This window comes from Neophocaena asiaeorientalis, unplaced genomic scaffold, assembly GCF_003031525.2.
Source record: "Neophocaena asiaeorientalis asiaeorientalis breed wild unplaced genomic scaffold, Neophocaena_asiaeorientalis_V1.1 scaffold1302, whole genome shotgun sequence".
Classification (NCBI taxonomy): domain Eukaryota; kingdom Metazoa; phylum Chordata; class Mammalia; order Artiodactyla; family Phocoenidae; genus Neophocaena; species Neophocaena asiaeorientalis.
In genome coordinates this window covers 30,225-52,641 of record NW_020174265.1, presented here as the reverse complement: position 1 = coordinate 52,641, position 22,417 = coordinate 30,225, and the positions used below count along the sequence as shown (strand labels likewise).

General features: G+C 39.0%; 1 protein-coding gene across 1 annotated transcript in view; it reads right to left on the bottom strand.

Annotated features, from left to right (window-relative positions):
- Positions 1–13,868, bottom strand: part of LOC112406472 (UV radiation resistance-associated gene protein-like) — a 28,259-nt gene extending 14,391 nt beyond the window's left edge. The window contains exon 1 of the mRNA XM_024755255.1: positions 13,755–13,868. Coding sequence (XP_024611023.1) covers positions 13,755–13,780 — 26 coding nt within the window. The 5' untranslated portion in view covers positions 13,781–13,868. The remainder of the gene's footprint in view (positions 1–13,754) is intronic.
- Between the last annotated feature and the right edge of the window lie 8,549 nt (positions 13,869–22,417).

Here is a 22,417-nt window from a genome sequence, read left to right as displayed (position 1 = left end):
TGTGTGTGTGTCTATCTAGGGGGGTAAGGAGAGAAAGAAAGAGACTGATTGATTAATTTGTATTTTGACAGGTACACTCTCACTGAAGCTGGAGAACAGAGTGGAGGGGTTCTGGAGCAGATGCTGGGGACCACAGGCTGTGCAGTAGTACAGGTGAGAGATGATGGAGGCCTGGGCCAGAGTGGAAATGTATAGATACAGGCAAATAGACATATTAGGGGAAATCAGCAGAGGCTGTGAAGGTTGGATATGGGGTTAAGAGGGAAAGGGAGGAACCAGCTGGCTTCCTGGCCAGTGTAAAAGAATGGATGGAGATTCCATTTGCTGAAAACAGAGCACTGGAAGACCATGAGGCTTGTGATGGTTGGGGTGGAAGACAGGAAGAAAAAAACAATGGCACACAGAATGTGCTGTGAAAAGGTCCATGGAGGCAATCTGAATAGAGGTCTGATATCGGAAAAGAGATCTGGGCTGAAGATTTACACTGTGCTTCCTTTCAATGTGGGTGATAATTAAAATGATAGTTGTAGATAAGATCACTGGGCAAGGGTGGTGAAGAAAAAAATCAGAGAAAAGAGGGCTGAGGACTGAGCCTGAGGAGCTCCAGTCTTTTATGATGAGGTAGAAGAAGAGGAGCCTGCAAATGAGCTAAGGAGCCATCAGAGGAATGAAGAAAAATAGGGGAGGGTTATAATAATAGGATTCCTTTTCTGGAACCACAAGATGCTAAATGATCCCTGTATAAAACATTTTATTTTTAACATAGTTAGAGAGGCTGTACAGGGTGATAGCTAAAGTAGAGGCCTTAAAGCTGTTCTGCCTGGGATCAAATCTTAGCTCCTCCACTTGATGGCTGTGTTACATGTAAGTTATTTAAACCTCTCTGTGCTTCAGTTTCCTCATTTGTAAGATGAGAGGGGATAATGGGCCCTAATTCACTTGACTGTTGTGAGGATTAAATGACTTAACTAAATAATCCATTCAAAATGCTTTGGAAGCGTGCCTAGTTTGCAGTAATGGTCATTTGATATTAGCTATAATGACATACTTATTATTATCTATATACAACTGTCTACTACCAGAAGGATTATTGAACAAGCATCATATAAAATGACCTTTAACAACTCCAAAGTTGAAACAGAGCTTAAACTCAAAGATCATACTGAAGCAGCCAGTGGTAATTTCTAATTCTGCAAAGCCCTGACAGTTTGTTTTTTGTTTGTTTGTTTGTTCTTTTGGCTGCGTTGGGTTGGGTCTTTGTTGCCTCGCGCAGGCTCTCTAGTTGCAGGAAGCCGCGGCTACTCTTCGTTGTGGTGTGCGGGCTTCTCATTGTGGTGGCTTCCTTGTTGCAGAGCATGGGCTCTAGGCACGTGGGCTTCAGAGGTTGTGGCGCATGGGCTTAGCTGCTCTGCAGCGGCATGTAGGATCTTCCTGCACCAGGGCTCGAACCCATGTCCCCTGCATTGGCAGGCGGATTCTTAACCACTGCCCCACCAGGGAAGCCCCGCCCTGACAGTTTTTGATGGGCCAAGACCATATCTCTACAGCCTTCTTGAAACTTACTATAGTGTTTTAGATCTAGAAAAATGCTTATCTGCTGATACTTAGCACACACTAAAGAATTCCTCCTGAAAAAGAGGCTTCTTGGAACATGATATCTCCCATCCATTCACTTACGCATGATCATCTTCCAAAGCCCAATTCACGTCCTACCTCCTTTGTTAAAGCCTTCTTCAACCATATGCCAATTTAAAGTGTGCTCTCTGAACTCTGAACTCCTTGATCAATACTTGTAATTATATTATCCAACTGATGCTTAATATCATCACTTGTATTTCAACAAGTATTTCAGTAGATATTACTGACATCCACATTCACTGCCCTGGCAGTCTGCTAGGCACTGGGAATAAAGAGGCTTATAAGATAAGGTTTCTATCATTAACGAGTTTCTACTCTAGTAGAGAAGACAGAGAGTTAGCCAATAACCAGAACACCTGGGTGCTCTGTACACAGTAAATACATTTTGTATAATGGAGGAGGGAGCCAGCAGTCACCTAGAGGACTCAGCAGAGGTGGTTCCCTTTGACTGGCACTTTGAAGCATAAGGGGGAGTCAACCAGGCTCTGTGTGTATATGTAGGGGCAGAGGGGAGTAAGAAATGAAGGGAAGGATATTTAAGTCAGAATAAAATACAATATGTGTGCAGTCCAACTGTGGAGTCAAGTCTCGTAAACAATGTATGGGAGGGACCTGGTCTTCTATTTCTTGAAATCCACTGCTCCACTTCCCAATCTAATGTAGTACAGAGTATACAGTAGATGCTAAGTGGATATATTTGTTTTATGAATAAGTGGATTTGATTAGTTGCGCCCAAAAGGAATAATTTTTTTTTCTTTTGGCAATGTGTTGAGAAACAGTTGATATAAAAATAAAAAAGAAGTAAAAAAAGAACACTACAGGGTTACTTATAACATAAAGAACAAAACTTTCTAAAGATACAGTTATAGTAAGTCTAAATGATGAACTATTATGCAGCCACTAAAATGATGCTAAAATTTTTGTAACGCCATTCGTAAAAGGCTTAAGATATGATAGACAAAAAAGCAGCATATACAACTGCGAGGACTGTGCTTCAACACTATAGCTACTAGTCACACGGTACTGAGTACCTGCAAGGTGGCCAGCTGGATTTGAGATGTGCTATAAATGTAAAATATACACTGGATTTAGACAGTTTAGTATAAAAAATGGAATGTGAAATATTTTGTTAGTAGTTAAAATACTGATTACATTTTAATATTTTATTGGAATTAAATACAAACTATAATTAAAATTAATTTACCTATTCCTTTTTACCTTTTTTCAATGTGGCTACCAGAAAATGTAAGTTTCTATATATGTGGATCAGACTGTATTTCAGGGCTGGTATAGATGACATGATCTCAGCTGCATAAGAAACACATAGAAAACTGACTAACTTAACAGTGGTTTCGCTCCCTGGATTATAGGGCTATTGTTTTCCCCTCGTCTGTATATTTTTACATTTTCCAAATTTTATTCATTGATAATCAAAAGGAATGACAAGAGAGAGACAAGGCACAAATAAAAACAGAAAAAGATCTCAATTTGGTTCAAAGACTTGGTTGCTGGAGGTTGAGAAAAGCAGCCCAGGGATGCCCAAATGACTTTCTCACTGATGGAGGGTTAGCACACAAAGGATGTTGGCCAGCTGTTCTCCATCCTGACTGGGGACAGAAAAAAGCGGAAATGGGTGTTAACCGCAGAAGGGGGCCTGTAAGTTAAATATAGGGAAGAATTTCCTGAAGCGAGGGTGTTTAAACTCTGGAATGAGTTATGGAAGGAGCCTCGTCCCCCAAGGTCATTTAAAATACTATAGATACCCATATGCCTTGAGTGTTCCTGTCTGGAGGCAATGAGATGACTTGTCAAGGTTCCGTCTAAAATAGCTGTCTTAGAGTAAATAACTCCAATAAAACTTTCTTTTTCATTTATTTTTGACCAGGCTTCACTTTTCCTATTAAGGATGCCAGCCTGCAAGGAGCACTCTGAAAGGCAAGCCCATATGATACAGCTACCTTAAGTAGTGCTCTTGAGACTTCAAACACAATGTCATTTGATCTAAATTTAAAAACCAACGTCAGCTAGACAGCAGGGTTTTTAAGTCCCTCGGAGGTCACCTGCTAGAGACTAGTTCTGAATTCAGCATGAGCAAATGATGGAGGGAAGGAGAGAAGATAGATCTGCTTTTAAAAAGTAAGGCTTTAAAAAAATGTTAATGCTGGATAGGGTCTCATTTTCACAGGTGGATGGTTTGGCTTAAGAGCTGAATTATTATATCACTACTTTCTGGTTTTATAGAAAGACTGGCTCACTTGCTCTAGATTTTCATTCTTTTTAATTGGCCCATTTTCTTAACATGTGTCAAAATTCTTAGCTACTTTCTTATTCATTCGTTCATTCAAAAAAGCTTGATCGAGTTTTATTCTATTTATAAAAAGGAATAGAGAACTAGATCAGAAATAGGTCAGCAGAAATACTACCTAGAGATTTTACCACTGAAATGATATGACCTTACATAAAGCCACTAGTTGCTTCTTCCAGAGTCACATCATTAAACACTGGAGGGAATCAGAAGTATTCCAGCAAGCTGCAGAACAGCCAAGGATACTTCTCCTCTGTGTTCTCACTAAGGTCACTGAAATTCATGCGGTCTCTATAAAAATGGCATACCTGGTCCTAAAACATCAAGTAAGTTAGTGCAAGGTTGAGCGCCATCATTGTAACGGACTGTCCACTGAAGCCGGGGCTCAGGCTCTAAGTCCCACACAACAGTGAGACTGAACAACGCATGAGAATATTTTTGCAAGTCTTGTTCTTCAAAATATTTGTCTTATGTACTCATTCCGATTATAAACTAAACAACTGTCAACTAAGCAAAGGCAGGGCAAATCTAACACTTCTGAATTTTCTTTGATCTCTTCAATAGTGCTATATGCAGAGGAGACCCTTAATTGTTAAATGCATGAATAATACTTAATAATATTTTGTATAGTCCTTTTTAGTTTCTAAACCACTTGGACAGACATTATCTCATTTGTTCTGTACAATTATGCTTGGGAAATACGGCTGGTGCTATTATCTCCATTAAAAAAACCGATACTCAAAAACAGTTTATGCAAATTAAATGAAAGAGCTGAAGTTGGAGCCTATGTTTTCTGATTCCCAAATTCAGTGCTCTTTCCACTGTTAATTGTGAAGCTTTACAGTCAGTAAAAATTGAACTTAGAATAAAAAATTCCATGTATAAAGCAGGAAAGATGGTTTTGAAATCCTGCTTTTATCATGTCTTATTCTGAGAAAACAAAAACAAAAACGTGAAATTCAAGGAAGACAAACACTACGGGCAAACATATGTTTTACGCCAACTCACGTGCTTCCCTTAGCTTTCTTGTTTCTTAACCAATGGAGTTGAAACATATACTCATTTTTGTTTCCTTTGGTCTTAAAGTTTTTAAATTCTTCTCAAAGTTTTATGACTCTTATGAGTTTCCTACATCTCTGAAGTAAATGGGGTACAATAAGCAACAAAGAATGTCTCCACCAGACCTGCCTGTCCTGATTTTGCAGTGTATTTTTCTGGATTTGACTTTGGTGGGCTTTCCCGGAGAAGGTAATAGGTGTTAGAAATTCAGTGGCAGAGAGACAGGAGGGCTGGGGAAGGGCAGAGAAGGAAAAGAATGACCACTAACTAAGAAGAGGCAGCCTGGTATGATAAAAAGAACATGCAACTAGGAGTCAGACAACCTGGGTTTCTGGTCCCAGTTCCATCACTTATTATCATGTGATCTTGGCAAATACTTCATATTTCTAAGTCTCAGTTTTCTGACCTGTAATATAGTGATCATCATCCTTGCCCTGCCTCCTTCACAGGGTTGCTAGAAGCTTAAATAAAAACATGGAAAATTCTACAAATAAGAAACTTTTATTTTACATAACTTCTCACTAGAGGTGAGAGTTACCTAAGAAGGTAGGTACCAAAAAAAGTAGGTAGGCAAATAGATTTGTAGGGAACTTATCTCTAAGGCTTCAGAAGGGTCATATAAAGGACTTGGGGAAAAGTGGAAGGGAGATGGTGAATATTTTGTACCACTAACGTACAAGGCAGCATGAGCCATTATTAAAAATGTGACCAAGAACCATGTTCTATACCTATCTGTAAGGAGAAGACTGTAGATTTTAAGGGAAAAACAAAATACCTATAATAAAGAATGGATTTAATTTTTTAAACAGAGATAATAATTTTGATTCTCTTATACTTACCATTTATTGAGTACTACTGTGTGCCAGGAAGTATGCTAAGTGTTTACATATTTAATCTTTATATCAACTTTATCAGGTAGGCTATTATCTCCATTTTACAGAGAAATTTAAGCTGAGAGCTTAAACTTGCTTGAAGTCACAGAGGCAGTGAGTGGGAGAGTTGGTATTCAAACCCGTAGTCTCTACATGCTCTTTACAAACTGGGCAACGGCTTCCTACTCTGGCCTACACCCCAGTCTTCACACACCCCAATTCTCCTTGTGCACCAGGTCTACTAAATGCCATCTTCTTAGTGAAGGCTCGTCCAATTTCACCCACACCCCTCACACCAGGAAGTAAATGACATCCTCAGAATGTTCCAAATAACTTATCCACCTTTCTTCTGTACTCATACTTGCTGCTATTACATATTGTTTGTTCCTATTTCACTGCCTGCTCATTGCTGCTCAAAAGCCTAGTGGGTAAGACTTGGTGGAGAGGTGAACTTAAGCTACGGAGGGAGGACGTGTTACCTCTGCACCTGCTGAGTGAGTGAATGAATGAGGTAGGACATGAACTGGATCTTGAAGTGAGAGTGACGTTTGGAGAGGGCAGAGGCAAAAGCAGGCGATTCTAGGTGGTAGGAACTTGTCTGAGAAAAGAACTGAGGTCAGAAATGAGCGGGGCGTGTCTCGAGGTCAGGTGAGCTGGGGTGAGAGAGGGTGGAGGTGCTGTCCCGGGACCTGCATGCGGGGGCCCCGTCGCACAGCCCATTCACAGCAACACAGCACATAATCTCTTCCTCTCAGTCCTAAACTTATTGTCTCACTGGCAGCCATCAAGCAGCGCCTTGGGCGTACATTCTCCCCGGACCATAATTCAGCACCAGCATCAGCTGTGCACGCGCATGTCAACTGGAATCTTGGACCACTTTGTAGTCAGCAGTAAAAGAAAGAAAAAAATGCGATGTTTAAGTGGCATGCTGGTGGCTTTTAACCAAAATATTCAAGAGTACAACCTCTGAGCTGAAATTCTGCTTTTCAAAATTGTGTTGCTTGGCAGTTACAACGAGGTTACTGATCCAAGGATGAGAAAAAGGAGACTTCTTTTGGAAAGGACTAGCATAAAGCGCTGAGAACTGTGCCCCAGGTAACTGCGTTCATGTGGAAAAGGGATAGTTTTAGGATTAATCAGGTAGATACTTTGATATTAGATAAGAATTCTGTAATGTGAAAGGAAAAAAAATCACTTCATTAAAGGAATTTTAATCACATTGTCTTTTCTTCGAAAAGCAAAACAAAACAAGCTGTCACATAACTTTGAAGCTTTTACCATAAGGAGGAATTCAGTGACTGCACTGAACCTCAGAGCCAGTTTGAAATCCTCGACACCAAAAGAACATACGGTCCACGAGGGACCAATCTGTGAATGGTAACAATCACACAGAAACTGGAAGTGTTTTCTTTTACAAAAGATGTAAGAGGCTCCCTTAGGAGCATGAGTTTTTTTACCCTTTGCCCTAAGGAGCACGGGCTTGGGAGGTAACTCTTCAGTTCATGGCTGCTCTCAGAAATTCTGAGGTTTCCTCTGAGGCTAAAAGTGTTTGTTGCAGCTTTGTTTAGATCTGTAACCTGCAGCCTGGCTTCCACAGCGGCCTTTACTTGGATCGTAATGTGGCATGCATTTTGTGGTACTCTGCATCTGTCTCGGTAGCCTACTTTTCATTTCAGCACCATGAAGTGGTACCTACTACTCATTCAGTGTTAATGTGCTTGGTACAGTGGCTCAGAGGGGCACTACATAGTGTGTGAGTTTGGGGCTTAATGGGTTACTACGTCAGTGCCAGGAGACCTAGACTCCAGTCTTATTGCCACAGGCTCATAGGTCAATCATGCTTGGAAAGTCATTTATTTATTTTCTTTTTTTAATTATTTTATTTTTGGCTGAGCTGGGTCTTCGTTGTTGCATATGGGCTTTCTCTAGTTGTGGTGAGCGGGGGCTACTCTTCATTGCGGTGCGCGGGCTTCTCACTGCAGTGGCTTCTCTTGTTGCGGAGCACGGGCTCTAGACATGCGAGCTTCAGTAGTTGTGGCACGTGGGCTAAGTAGTTGTGGCTCGTGGGCCCTAGAGTGCAGGCTCAGTAGTTGTGGTGCATGGGCTTAGGTGCTCCGCGGCATGTGGGATCTTCCCGGACCAGGGCTTAAACCCGTGTGCCCTGCATTGATTGGCAGGTGGATTCTTAACCACTGCACCACCAGGGAAGTCCCTGGAAAGTCATTTAATTTATCTGAACCTCAGAAATGAGAGTTGCTGGAAATGACGGTGTTTTAGGAGGGATAGGACAGTCAGGTTGCAGTGAGGAAGCATTTTGGGTAAATTGTCTAAAGAGATCACAGAAGAAAGGGAAAGGGATCTGATCTCTGAAGTTCCAGTAATTTGTTGTGATCTTGTTTCTCACTTAAAATATTAACTTTTCCCCCCTAATTTAGTATTTTCAGTTTTGTATTGTTTTCTTGAGAGGGTTCCCAAATTGCGTAAGCTCTAAGTACCACAAACCCAGATTCTCTGTTCCTAAAATGAATGTGCAGTCTAGCCAAGCGGTCTGTTCTTTGCCAGTAAACCTCCTGTGCCTTTTCTAAAACTGTTCCCTCTGTATGAAGGGATGGATGGTGGTGGGAGGGAAGCAAGAGGGAGAGCACATTCTAGACAGAAGGACAGTGAGTGTGACGAGTCAGGAAAGAGCTTCTTCATGCTAAGAGGAGGTCAGTATAGGACTATACATGAGAGGAGGGGGAGGGGCAGGTAGTCGGGAGACCACAGAAAAGGGCTTGGATTTTACTCTAGCCGCTGAAGCTAGGGAGTGATTAAGATATAGATAAAATTTTAAAAAGTCACTCTGGCGGCTGCGGAGAATGAACAGAGGTGGGACAAGAGTGAAATTAGGGAGACAAACTGGACTGGTGCAGTGTCTGGGTAAGAGCAGGTGGTGACTTGGACTGGGATGGTGGCAGCAGAGATAGTTGGAAGTACACTTGGTGGGTAGAGATGACATGGTTTGCTGATGAACTAGGCTGGCTCAGGTAGGAGTGAAGAAAAGAAGGAGATCAAGGATGTTTCTCTGGTTTGAGCAACTGGGTAGACAGGGTGTCATTTGCTGAGCTGAAGAAGCCTGGTGAAGGACAGTTTTAGATGTTGAGGCTGAGGTGCCTGTGATACTCCAAGGGGAGGTGTCAAGCAGGTCTCTGACTACAGAGTTTGCAGGAGAGGTTTACGCTGAAAACATAACTTGGAGGGTCACAGCATATAGATGTTTTTCAAAATGGGGGCAGTGGATGAGCTCACATGAGAAGAAAGAGAGAGAAAAGGAGAATACTATGGAGATCTCCATATCTAGTGATCAAGAAAAGGAGGACAAACAGGAAAAACAGGCAGAAAAAGTGCAGCTGAAAGGAGGAAAACCAGGGGAGGGTAGTATTGTGGAAGCCAAGAAAGGAGAATGTTTCAAGAAGGCAGGAATGGCCAGCAAAGCCAAATGCCACTAAATACAGACTAGTAGGATAAGGATGGAGAAGCGGCCGCTGGGTTTGGCAACATAGCGTTCTAGACACCTACCTAGATAAGAGGAATTTCAGTATACTGATAGAACTGAAATCAGGCTGGAGTATGTTAAGGAGGAACTGGAAAAACAGAACATAAATAGACTCATAATCATCATAAAAATTAAGTCAGTAGCTAAAAATCTATACTTTCCCTCTCAACAAATGAAAAACACTAGGTTTTTCAGACCTTCAAGATATAGATAATTCCTATCTTACATAAACTGTTCCAGAGAACAGAAAAGAATAATAGAAAAGAAGGGAAAGAGCCTCAATTTACTTTATGAGGCTGTTACAACCTTGTTACCAAAATCAGACAAAGATTATTATATGAGAAAGAAAAGTTATAGGCTAGCCTCATCTCATTTACAGAGGCAGATATCCTAAAAATATTAGCAAATCATGGACTCTAATTTAAAAAATGACAGACTCAAAAACCAACTAATGGTTACCAAAGAAGAAACATGGTGGGGGAGAGATAAATTAGGAGGTTGGGATTAACAAACACACACTACTATATATAAAATAGATAACCAACAAGGACCTACTGTATAGCACAGGGAACTCTACTCAGTATTCTGTAATAAGCTATATGGGAAAAGAATCTGAAAAAGAATGAATATATGTATACGTATAACTGAATCACTATGCTGTACTCCTGAAACTAACACAGCATTGTAAATCAACTATACACCAATAAAATTTTAAAAAAAGATACAATCTATATAGCTATACATGTATCTATAATGGAATACTACACAGCCACAAAAAGAATGAGATAATGCCATTTGCAGCAACATGGATGGACCTAGAAATTATCATACTAAGTGAAGTAAGAAAGAGAAAGACAAATACCATATGACATCACTTCTATGTAGAATCTGACACAAATGAACTTATCTATGAAACAAACAGACTCACAGACATAGAGAACAAACTTGTGGTTGCCAAGGGGGATAGGGGGTAAGGGAGGGATGGATTGGGAGTTTGGGATTAGCAGATGCAAACTATTATATATAGAATGGAAAAACAACAAGGTCCTACTGTATATATAGCACAGGGAACTATATTCAACATCCTGTGTGATAAACCATAATGGAAAAGAATATGAAAAATAATGTATATATATATATATGTATAACTGAATCACTTTGCTGTAAAGCAGAAACTAACACATTATATTATACTTCAATAAAATAAGCTTTAAAAAAAATAAAAAAGTAAATCAGCAAATTGAATCCAACAATATACAAAAAATAATTCATCACAACCAAGCAGATTAGAGCCCAGGAGGCAAAGATGATTTAACATCAGAAAATGTATTACTAGTTATTAACACAGGAAAGAAGAATATAGTGTTATCTCAATAAACATAATAAGCATTTTATAAAATCCAAAATATACACATTTATGATTTTAAAAAAAGCAACTCTTAGTGAACTGGGAATAGAAAGAAACTCCCTTTTGCTAATAAATAATATCTATCCAAACTTGCAATAAACATAATACTTAATGGTGAAAAGAAGCATTCTCTTTAAAGTCAGGAATAAGACAAGGATATCCACTATTGCTGCTCCTCTTCCATAATAAAACAAAGGACGAGAAAAAGTAATAAAAGTTGTAAAAATAGGAAGAAACAACACCATCATTCACTAAAAAAATATGACCGTACCCACAGAAAAATCCGAGAGAATCTAAGATAAACCATTGTAATTAACGTTTGCTGGATACATTCTCAAAATACAAAAATCAGGAGTAGTCCTGTATACTAGCCACAAAAAAGTTGGATGATGTAATAAAAAAATTTATAACAGCAACCAAAATGGTAAGCTACCTAGGACTAAGTATCTAATAAAAGATGTGTAAGATCTTTATGAAGAAAAATTTAAAACTTCACTGAGGTATGTTTAAAAAACAGAAAGCATATAAAGAGATACCATGTTCACAGTTAGAAAGACTCCATATCATACAGCTGTCAAATCACTCAGATACAGTTCATAAGTCCAGAAAAGCCAAGAGTTTTGAAGAAGGATCGTAAGTAGGAGCCTCACCTGACCAGATATCAAGAAAGTTGGGGAAATCTTCCTTTTCCCTTGCTATGAAGGAACATGATTTAAGAGTAACGCTCCTGGCCTCTCTCCATCCTCCCACTCGCTCTTAGAGGAGGAGGGCCTTTTCTAATCAGTGAATTTAGAGGGAAAAATAAAACCTAGGTATTCTTGGCTTAGCCCCATCTGGGTTCTTGGAGGAGTCTCCTGACAACCCTCTATAGTATAGTTAAGGGCCTGCCTCTGTGGGGAAAGCCTGAGGTTCTCCAGTTCACATCGTGATTGCAAAAGTAAGTTCAATTTTGAGTGATGTCTTTGCAAGCCCTTTTATTATAGATCTAAAGCCACTTGGAAAATGCAGCTTTATCAGTAATAAAACTGACATTTTGATTCCTATTAGTCTGTCTCTTGTATCTCCTCTCTCAAGTGGTTCCAAATGTCAGAGGGAAGAGAGATGCTCAAACCTCAATAAGACTTATAGAAATTACACCTTATATTAATTAAAAATGTGGTACTAGCCTATAGATAGACAATAAAACGATGAAGCAGAATAGGGAGCCTGGAAACAGATCTGTGTGTAAGTGAACTTGATGCATGAAAGAGACGGCATTATCAACAGTGGACAAAAGATTGAGTCTTCAATAAATGACACTGGGACAATTTGCTGTCTGTACTGAACAAGATTCATTTTAGTTGATTAATCAGGTGGTGCTGTGAGTTGCCTCTTTTTTTGATCATTTTAAGTTATTTACCATGTGTGTTATAAAACCTTTCATGAATTATATACCTTGTTTCCAACTAGATGACAAATCCCTTGAAGGTAGGGCTTGAGCCTTATACTTCTTGTTACCTCCAGAGTACCTATCACGGAACTTTACACTGACAATGTTAAATGCACGCCTGCTAGCTCACTTTTTAAATTATTATTATCATCATTACTATTATTGTTTTACATTAAAACTCAGTTCCTAGACCTCATTCCTCAGGGCATACAGGTCCATATCAACACGAATTTTTAATAATTATTTTGATATTCTGAGTAGAATTTTTTAAACAATTGTGTATTTGCTTAACAGAAGTCCTATCTAAAGTCAGACATCCAGAATTTGCATTTTGAAGATCATAAGACAAAAACAGAAAACGTCAAAGGTAAATTCATAGATGTCACTTTCTTGTTATCCTCAAGGCCTATCTTGATGGCACAGAAGAAATTGAAACTATTCTTGTACTTTCCTCCCCACAAATTATTTTTCCACCTACCATCTCACTTCATCCTCACCACAAACCAGTGAGATGAGCAGAGCAGGGACTATAGATGAGGAAATACGTTTCAGAGAGGCAGGAGTTTAAATTCACACAGCAAATCAGAAAATTGAAATGGCAAGGTTACATGGATAACTTATTTGAGGTTTTTAAAATAGGTTGTTACACTGTGATAAAGGTTGAACAATTTAGCTTGAATAAAGGAATCTCAAAACTTAAAAAACAAAAATTCACATAGGAAATCAAAAAAGATCTGGGATCAGAAGCCAGTGCTCTTTAGAAGAAACCGTGCTGTTCCCAGTTGTCTAACTAAAGGCCTGATAGGAATTCACGTGATTTTGTAAGTCACTGCCCATCATCCAAGGATTCGAATTACTAAATGACTTAAGCCAACAGCTTTCCATTTATTTAAGTCGAATGAATCATCTAATGTTTTCTTTGCATCACTTTCCCTCTCCCCTTGTCTTTGGAAGAGGGTCATGTCCATCCTGACAAAGCACTTTTAGGCAGCAGCTTGCCCTTATGGCACAATAGGCACTGACATCACATGTGAGAAACGTTCCTGTATGTGTGTGTCTCTTGGTCTCAGACTAGGTCCTGACAGCCTGACCTATTCCTTGTGTGCTTTCTTCCCTTCACTCTCACAACCACTGATCCTGATGCTTATTCTGTCCTTCGCTTGTTCTTTGGAAAAGTCCTGGGGGCTCCATGTCCCCCTTTTACGAATCACATGGCTATCCTCTAGTCTCTGCTTCAGCCAAGCTCTCAAGGATTCCTTGTCCCGCCAACCTTCCCATGTCCAAACAGCACCCCTTTGAACTCACCCCCCTTCATGGGTGCTTCGCCCTCTTAGCCAGACTGGAGCTTAGACCTACACAAGTATGATGGCTGCCTTTCCTTTTCTTCAGATATCTTATTACAGAAGAAAACCCAGAAGGAAGGTGTGGAGCGATGTGGAAGTCAGGCAAGTTTCTCAGGATTATTATCCACATTGCAGTTTCTGGGTATGAGAGATAAAGGTACTCACCACCTGACCATTAGTCCGTGCTCCATGAAGTTTTTCAGGTTAGGGAGGGTTTGCCTCAAGTCTGGAGTCCCTAGTCCATGTTGATATCTTAGCTGCAAAGGTGGAAAAACAGAATTAAAAGAAATTTTGGCAGATACTAGGCAATGCTTCCCAAACATGATTCACTAAACAAGTCCCTCTCCCCGCCCCACCTCATTTTAAACGCTGAAAGAGGAAATGTGAGTGTATGATCCCAACATCATCAACCGCACTTTTTGGATGGTGTTTAAAGGTAGCCTCCTCATTTCCTGCTCCCTTGCCCTCTAACGTTGGAGAAGACTAAGAACCACCAACTGTGGAATCAGGATTATTTCCAAGACCCCTGTAGAGTTTGCTAACATCAACTCCAGGGACATATACCATAAAACCAGTATTTCATTTTAGGTACTGAAGGTTGGTATTACACACTCTGAGCACACTCAGCCCTTTTTACACTGACCCTTTTCCCTTTGTAGAATCAAGAACAAGGGTCATGTCGTATCCATCTCTGATCCCCAAGTGTCTGACACAGTGCTAGCGCTCAGTCAATGCTTATTAAACAAACAGCACGTCACTTTTGACAGAGGCTGTGCTTTATGTTATTTCTCTTGTGCCTCTAGCTTTCCTCTTTCTCTAGGACCAGAGTAGAGAGCTATAGAGCTAGTATGAGGAAACTATGGCCTGTGGGTAAGATCTGCTCTTAGCTTTACTTATTTCTGCTAGAGGCTGATTTTCTAAAATTATGTGTCCTTCTATGTGCCTTGGGTAACCTACTAAATGGTTTTAATGTCTGTTCCCGTCTCCTCTCATTTTGTCTCTGAAGACCGTTTGCTTCCTTCACTAAACATAATAGAGACCCGAGGTAAGTATATGTGCATATTCATACACACGCTCACACACACAGCATCAAATACACAGTAAGTGTACAACACAGCCCTGTAGAAATGTATTTTTCAAATGACATAATATATATGAAGAAAGGACTGTAAACTGCATACTGATGTACAGATATGAAGGGTCATCTGTATTGAAGTTTTACTTTTCTAGCACCTAATTTCAAAGTGGCTAAGTTAAACTTTTAAATATTTTCCTCTTTTAAAAAAATTAAACCACTATCAACAGAAAAAGTAAGTTTTCTTTTGTTTGTATCTAGTACTCTATTGACTTTTCACTTAAGTGTGAGTGACATTTAACAGAGAAAGAGTTCACTCTCACTACACTGAACTTTAAAAAGAAACCCCCAAACCTAATCAGGTCTCTTGAATGGTCTGAATACACACATAAAATAAGGAGGCAGAAACATAGAATGTTAAAGCTAAAAGGTATCTTGAATATTATTTAAGCTAATCCTTTTCTCGTGCAGATGGGAAAACTGAAGCCGAGAAAAAGAGCAAGGAAATTCTCCAAAGCCACATGTTTCAATGGCAAAGACATTATTAGTCAGAGTCTCTTTTTCACAACCATGCCATTACACCAGCTACCCAAAAGTCTAAGAGGAAAATTGGTTGAAAAAAACCAAAACACCAAAATCTTGAGAAGACAAAGGGAAAACATTCTTTTCCTTTCCCAAAGCTAGCTTGGTGACCTAAATCACCTCCTGAGATTTGCTGACCTTGAATTATGAGATATCCTCCATATTAAATGACATCATTTCTTATATTAATATAAAAACATTTTTTCCACACATTGATAAAATGGCTGACATCCCAATATGACATTCCTGAATTCATTGTTTCAATAAAAAAGTGAAATTGTTTACACATGGCATGAAAATTTCACCTGTGATTCATACTGAAAAATATTAAATATCAAAAAAAATAAAATGACCCCATACTAAAATAACACTAAGCTATGTGTCCCTGAGCCAGTATGTGGTCAATTGCCTGCCCCAGGCTCCATAATCGAAGGTGGGTGTTGAATTCTTTTCAGAGACCACAGTGAAAATTTCTCTCCAAGTCTAATTTCAACTAAAAAAGGAAACTGTGGGAATTTCAAGCCTCCACCCAAGTCTTAACTCTTCATTTGTTGTATAGCATTATTATCTTTATCATAGACTCTTGGGATATCTAGCTTAAAGAGATCATGGAGATTATCTTTTCCAACCTCCATCCTTTCATAAATGAAGAAACTAAACTCAGTAAGACAAGTGTCCTGCCCAAGGTCTCAAAGCTGATAAGGGCCAAAGCCAAGGCTAGAACCTCTCAATAACAACTCTGAATTCTTTCTATCATGTAGCCCTCTTAACTTTCAACATACAGAACTAAAATAGAAATTCATACATAATAAGAATATATTAAAATTTTAAAATAAAGTACACGTACTGTTTTAAGTCTAACCTACTGAAAGGCTTACAATGAAAAAGCAGCAGTTCTTTGCTCTTCAGTAGCAACCACTTTTAGTTGTTTCTTCTTTACCTTCATATTTCTAAATAATACACATATTAATATTTCTTACTCTTTCCCCCTCGTTTAGACATCATCTACTATGTTCGTGCTATGTAAAATGAGAATTTAGCTCTTTTCTTAGCACATTTTATCTCCTTATCCCCATACATTACCACTGACTTCTTATTAAATATGAGGATTTAACTCTCCACTCTCCCAAATATACTTCTCATCCTCTCAAGCTATTCAATTATTTTTGAATATAACACTTTTTGTTAAATCAATATTTAGTGTTTGCCTTATACCTACAATAATACTGTTCACTGCTAAGCCATATAATGTACTATTCCTTTTTTGACCTTTTGTTTGTTTTTCCTGAAGTGATAATTGCCATTTTCCCCACTTGTTGAGTACCTACCTTGTGGATAGTACTACTTGTTGAGTATCCACGTACCTATCACTAGATTTTCCCCCAATTAGGACAAAACCTTAAATCCTTCCCAATCTGATTAAAGACACCATATAATCTATCAAGCCCATTTCCCCCCCTTGGAGATTGTTTCCTGAAGCACCCTTCTCTCTGCTCCAATCTGAACAGGCTGCTCTCTAGGCTGGTTCCATTGTTACCTTCCTAGAACTTTCTTTCACCATAATCCTGGAAATTCTGTTTACAGTCATCCCCCTGTATCCCCAGGGGATCAGCTCCAGGAGCCCCTGCAGACACCAAACTCTGTGGATGTTTAAGTCCCTCATATAAAATGGTGTTGAATGTACAATGAACATAGTCAACCCTCCACATCCAGGGTTTTGCATCAGTGGATACAGAGGGCCAGCGGTACTTCTGTGCTGAGGCTCTTGTTTCCTAGATCTCATCACTTCTTTCTTGATTTACTGCCTCATTTTGGTGGAGCATATTCTATAACAGCTTTCTGGGAAAGGGCCACATGAGAGGTATCTTTTTTAACACCTTGAATATTTAAAAATACCTTTATTCCATTCTCACACTTGAATGATAGTTTCCTTGCATATAAAATTCAAGACAAATGATTTTTCCTTTGGAATTTCTGAAGTATTGTTTCACTGTCATTTAACTTTGCATATAGCAACTGAGAAACCAGATAACATTCTGATTCCTGATTCTTTGTGTGTGAGCTGATTCCTGTCTCTGGAAGCTTTTAGGATTTTATTCTTTAACCTCAGTATTCAGAAATTTCACAGTGAAAAGCTTTTGTTTGGGTCTTTTTTTCTTCACTGTTTTGATCTCACTTCAGTGAGTCCTTTGTTCTTGTTTTATTTCCTTCCAGTTTTATTGAGATATAACTGACATACGGCTCTGTATAAGTTAAAGGTGTACAGCATAATGATTTGACTTACATACATCATGAAATGATTACCACAATAAGTTTAGAGAACATCCATCGTGTCATATAGACACAAAATTAAAGAAAAAAAATATTTTTTCCTTGTGATGGGGACTCTTAAAATTTACTTTCTTAACTTTCATATATAACACACAACAGTGTTAATTATATTAATCATGGTATATATTACATCCCTAGTGCTTACTTATCTTATAACTGGAAGTTTGTACCTTTTGACTACCTTCACCCAATTCCCACCCTCCCATCTCACCCCTACCTCTAGTAACCAGAAATCTGATCTCTCTTTCTATGAGTTTGTGTTTGAAGTATAACTGACCTACAACACTATATTAGTTCCTGGTGCAAAACACAGTGATTCGATTATTTCTATACATTACAAAGTGATCACCACAATGTCTGGTTACCATCTGTCACCATACAAAGATATTACACTATCACTAACTATATTCCCCACACTGTACATGTCATCCTTGTGGCTCATCTGTTTTGCAACTGAAAGTTTGTATCTCTTACCCTCACCTACTTCACTCCTTCCCCCACATACTGGCCTTCCTCTGGCAACCACCTGTTTGTTCTTTGTAGCTCTGACTCTATTTCTGTTTTGTTATGTTTGTCCATTTGTTTTTTTTTTCAGATTCCCCATATAAGTGAAATCATATAGTATTTGTCTTTCGCTGTCTGACTTACTTCACTTAGCATAATACCCTCTAGGTCTATCCATGTTATTGCAAATGGCAAGATTTTGTTCTCTTTTATGGCTAATATTCCAGTGTATGTGTGTGTGCACGTGCATGCACGTGTATACCCCACATCGTCTTTATCCATTCATCTATTGATGGGCACTTAGGTTGCTTCCATATCTTGGCTATTGTGAATAATGCAGCAATGAACATAGGGGTGCATACATCTTTTCAAATTAGTGTTTTTGTTTTCTTTGGAAAAATACCAGACTTGGAATTGCTGGATTGTGTGGTAGTTCTATTTTTCATTTTTTGAAGAGCCTCCATACTGTTTTCCATAGTGGTTGCACCAACAGTGCACAAGGGTTCCCTTTCTCCACATCCTTGTCAACACTTGTTATTTCTTGTCTTTTTAATAATAGCCATTCTGACAGATGTGAGATGATATCTCATTGTGGTTTGGATTTGCATTTCCCTGGTGGTTAGTGATGTTGAGCATCTTTTCATGTGTCTATGGGCCATCTCTGTGTCTTCTTTGGGAAAATGTCTATTCAGGTCCTCTGTCCATTTTTTAATCCGGTTGGTTGTTTTTTTGATTTTGAGTTGTCTGAGTTATTTGTATATTTTGGATACTAACTCCTTATCAGATATATCACTTGCAAATATCTTCTCCCATTCAGTAGGCAGCCTTTTCATTTTGTTGATAGTTTCCTTTGTTGTGCAAAATATTTTTAGTCTGATGTAGTCCCATTTGTTTATTTTGCCTTTTGTGTACCTTGCTAGTGAGTCCATTCAGTATAAAACTCTTATCCTCTAATTCCGATTATTTTCTATTATCATTATTATTGTTGTTTTCTTTTTTTGTCTCCTCCATTTTCTGTTACTTTTGGGTTTCTTTCTTTCTTTTTCTGTTTGTTTCAGACTTTAAAAAAAATAGAGGCTTTCTTTAATGTGCAGTAATCTTTGGTTGTCAATTCTTCTTTATGAATGAGACTTTAAAAAGCTGATCAGACAGTCTGTGTATTGACAGTGCTTGCTGACTGGGGACTTCACTGTAGAAATGAGTGGGTGAGCCCTTTCTGTGGGGGACATGCCAATCCAGCAGCTATCATTGCTCGGACTGTTTTTTTCCAGACAGTATCCTCCAACCTTCTGCCTAGGGGTATAATCTGGATCCCATTTTGGGAGTTAAGCAGGAAAAAGCAGTTGGGGAATTCAGTGTTGGTATGTAGGACTTTCACTGAATCCCCTTGTTTTTAGTAAGGCGTCTTACTTCTTGCCCCAGTATACCAGGCAGTTCAGAGTCCAAAGCTTCTTGGGTTTGATTTTCTTCAGAAAGTAAACCTCCAGTCTCCCACTGGGGTGTGTGCTGGGGTAGTTGCTTGGCTATGCAGAGTGGTGAGTGAACTGGGAGTCTTAATTCTCTTTCTATTGACTTTCAACTAATCCTCCTGTTCTTAGACTTATTCCTTACCCTACACTCTATGAGGTACTTGATAACTCCAAATCCTAAGATCTTCTGGAGTTCTATGGCTAGAACTACATTGCTTCTTGAAGGCTTTAGGTTTTAGTTTTTTCCATTCTGCCAACTCAGTTTATCCCTCATTTATTTGCTTGTGATCTTCTAAAATGTTGTCGACTCTATTACCTGCTCTTGTCTCTTCTGTTCTTTTCATCCTTGTGTGTTTACAATTTTAAACTATTTTATCTTTATTAGTAGCATTTCACTAGGGAGCTGACATAAATGAGTATATTCAATTTGCTTATCATGAAGTCCCCTATATATACATATATATATATATATATATATATATATATATATATATATATATATATATATATATGTATATATAGGGGACTTCATGATAAGCAATTCCCAGTATTGGCTAACAATGGTTTATTCAGAACTCACCACTCCGGCAGACAGCTCTCTTTCCTGTCTCCCAGTCTCCCTCTAGGCATCCTACATCTGGTCATATTCTTTTTTTTTCGAATTTTATTTTATTTTTTTATATAGCAGGTTCTTATTAGTCATCTGTTTTATACACATCAGTGTATACATGTCAATCCCAATCTCCCAGTTCAGCACACACCCACCGCCACCCCGCACCGCTTTCCCCCCTTGGTGTCCATACGTTTGTTCTCTACTTCTGTGTCTCAATTTCTGCCCTGCAAACTGGTTCATCTATACCATTTTCCTCGGTTCCACATATATGCGTTAATATATGATATTTGTTTTTCTCTCTCTGACTTACTTCACTCTGTATGACAGTCTCTAGACCATCCACGTCTCTACAAATGACCTAATTTGTTCCTATTCATGGCTGAGTAATATTCCATTGTATATATGTACCACTTCTTCTTTATCCACTTGTCTGTCGATGGGCATTTAAGTTGCTTCCATGACCTGGCTATTGTAAATAGCGCTGCAATGAACATTGGGGTGCATGTGTCTTTTTGAATTATGGTTTTCCCTGGGCATATGCCCAATAGTGGGATTGCTGGATCGTATGGTAGTTCTATTTTTAGTTTTCTTTTTTTTTTTTTTTTTTCCCCAGAACGCAGACCTCTCACTGTTGTGGCCTCTCCCGTTGCGGAGCACAGGCTCCGGATGCGCAGGCTCAGCGGCCATGGCTCACGGGCCTAGCCACTCAACGGCATGTGGGATCTTCCCGGACCGGGGCACGAACCCGTGTCCCCTGCATTGGCAGGCAGACTCTCAACCACTGCACCACCAGGGAAGCCCTATTTTTAGTTTTTTGAGGAACCTCCATACTGTCCTCCATAGTGGCTGTATCAATTTACATTCCCACCAACAGTGCAAGAGGGTTCCCTTTTCTCCACACCCTCTCCAGCATTTGTTGTTTGTAGATTTTCTGAAGATGCCCATTCTAACTGGTGTGAGGTGATACCTCATAGTAGCTTTGATTTGCATTTCTTTAATAATTAGTGATGTTGAGCAGCTTTTCACCTGCTTCTTGGCCATCTGTATGTCTTCTTTGGAGAAATGTCTATTTAGGTCTTCTGCCCATTTTTGGATCGGGTTGTTTGTTTTTTGAGTATTGAGCTGCATGAGCTGTTTATATATTTTGGAGATTAATCCTTTGTCCGTTGATTTGTTTGCAAATATTTTCTCCCATTCTGAGGGTTGTCTTTTCATCTTGTTTGTAGTTTCCTTTGCTTTGCAAAAGTGTTAAAATTTCATTAGGTCCCGTATGTTTATTTTTGTTTTATTTCCATTGCTCTAGGAGGTGGATCAAAAAAGATCTTGCTGTGATTTATGTCAAAGAGTGTTCTTCCTATGTTTTCCTCTAAGAGTTTTATAGTGTCCGGACTTACATTTAGGTCTCTAATCCATTTTGAGTTTATTTTTGTGTGTGGTGTTAGGGAGTGTTCTAATTTCATTCTTTTACATGTAGCTGTCCAGTTTTCCCAGCACCACTTATTGAAGAGACTGTCTTTTCTCCATTGTATATCCTTGCCTCCTTTGTCATAGATTAGTTGACCATAGCTGCATGGGTTTATCTCTGGGCTTTCTATCCTGTTCTATTGATGTATATTTCTGTTTTTGTGCCAGTACCATATTGTCTTTATTACTGTATCTTTGTAGTATAGTCTGAAGTCAGGGAGTCTGATTCCTCCAGCTCCATTTTTTCCCCTCAAGACTGCTTTGGCTATTCGGGGTCCTTTGTGTCTCCACACAAATTTTAAGATTTTTTTGTCCTAGTTCTGTAAAAAAAATGCCATTGGTTAATTTGATAGGGATTGCATTGAATCTGTAGATTGCTTTGGGTAGTGTAGTCATTTTCACAATGTTGATTCTCTTTTTTTGTAGTATCTTTGTCTGGTTTTGGTATCAGGGTGATGGTGGCCTCATAGAATGAGTTTGGGAGTGTTCCTTCCTCTGCAATTTTTTGGAAGAGTTTCAGAAGGATGGGTGTTAGCTCTTCTCTAAATGTTTGATAGAATTCACCTGTGAAGCCATTTGGTCCTGGACTTTGGTTTGCTGGAAGATTTTTAATCACGGTTTCAATCTCATTCTTTGTGATTGGTCTGTTCATATTTTCTATTTCTTCTTGGTTCAGTCTTGGAAGGTTATACCTTTCTAAGAATTTGTCCATTTCTTCCAGGTTGTCCATTTTATTGGCATAAAGTTGCTTGTAGTAGTCTCTTATGATGCTTTGTAGTTCTGCGGTGTC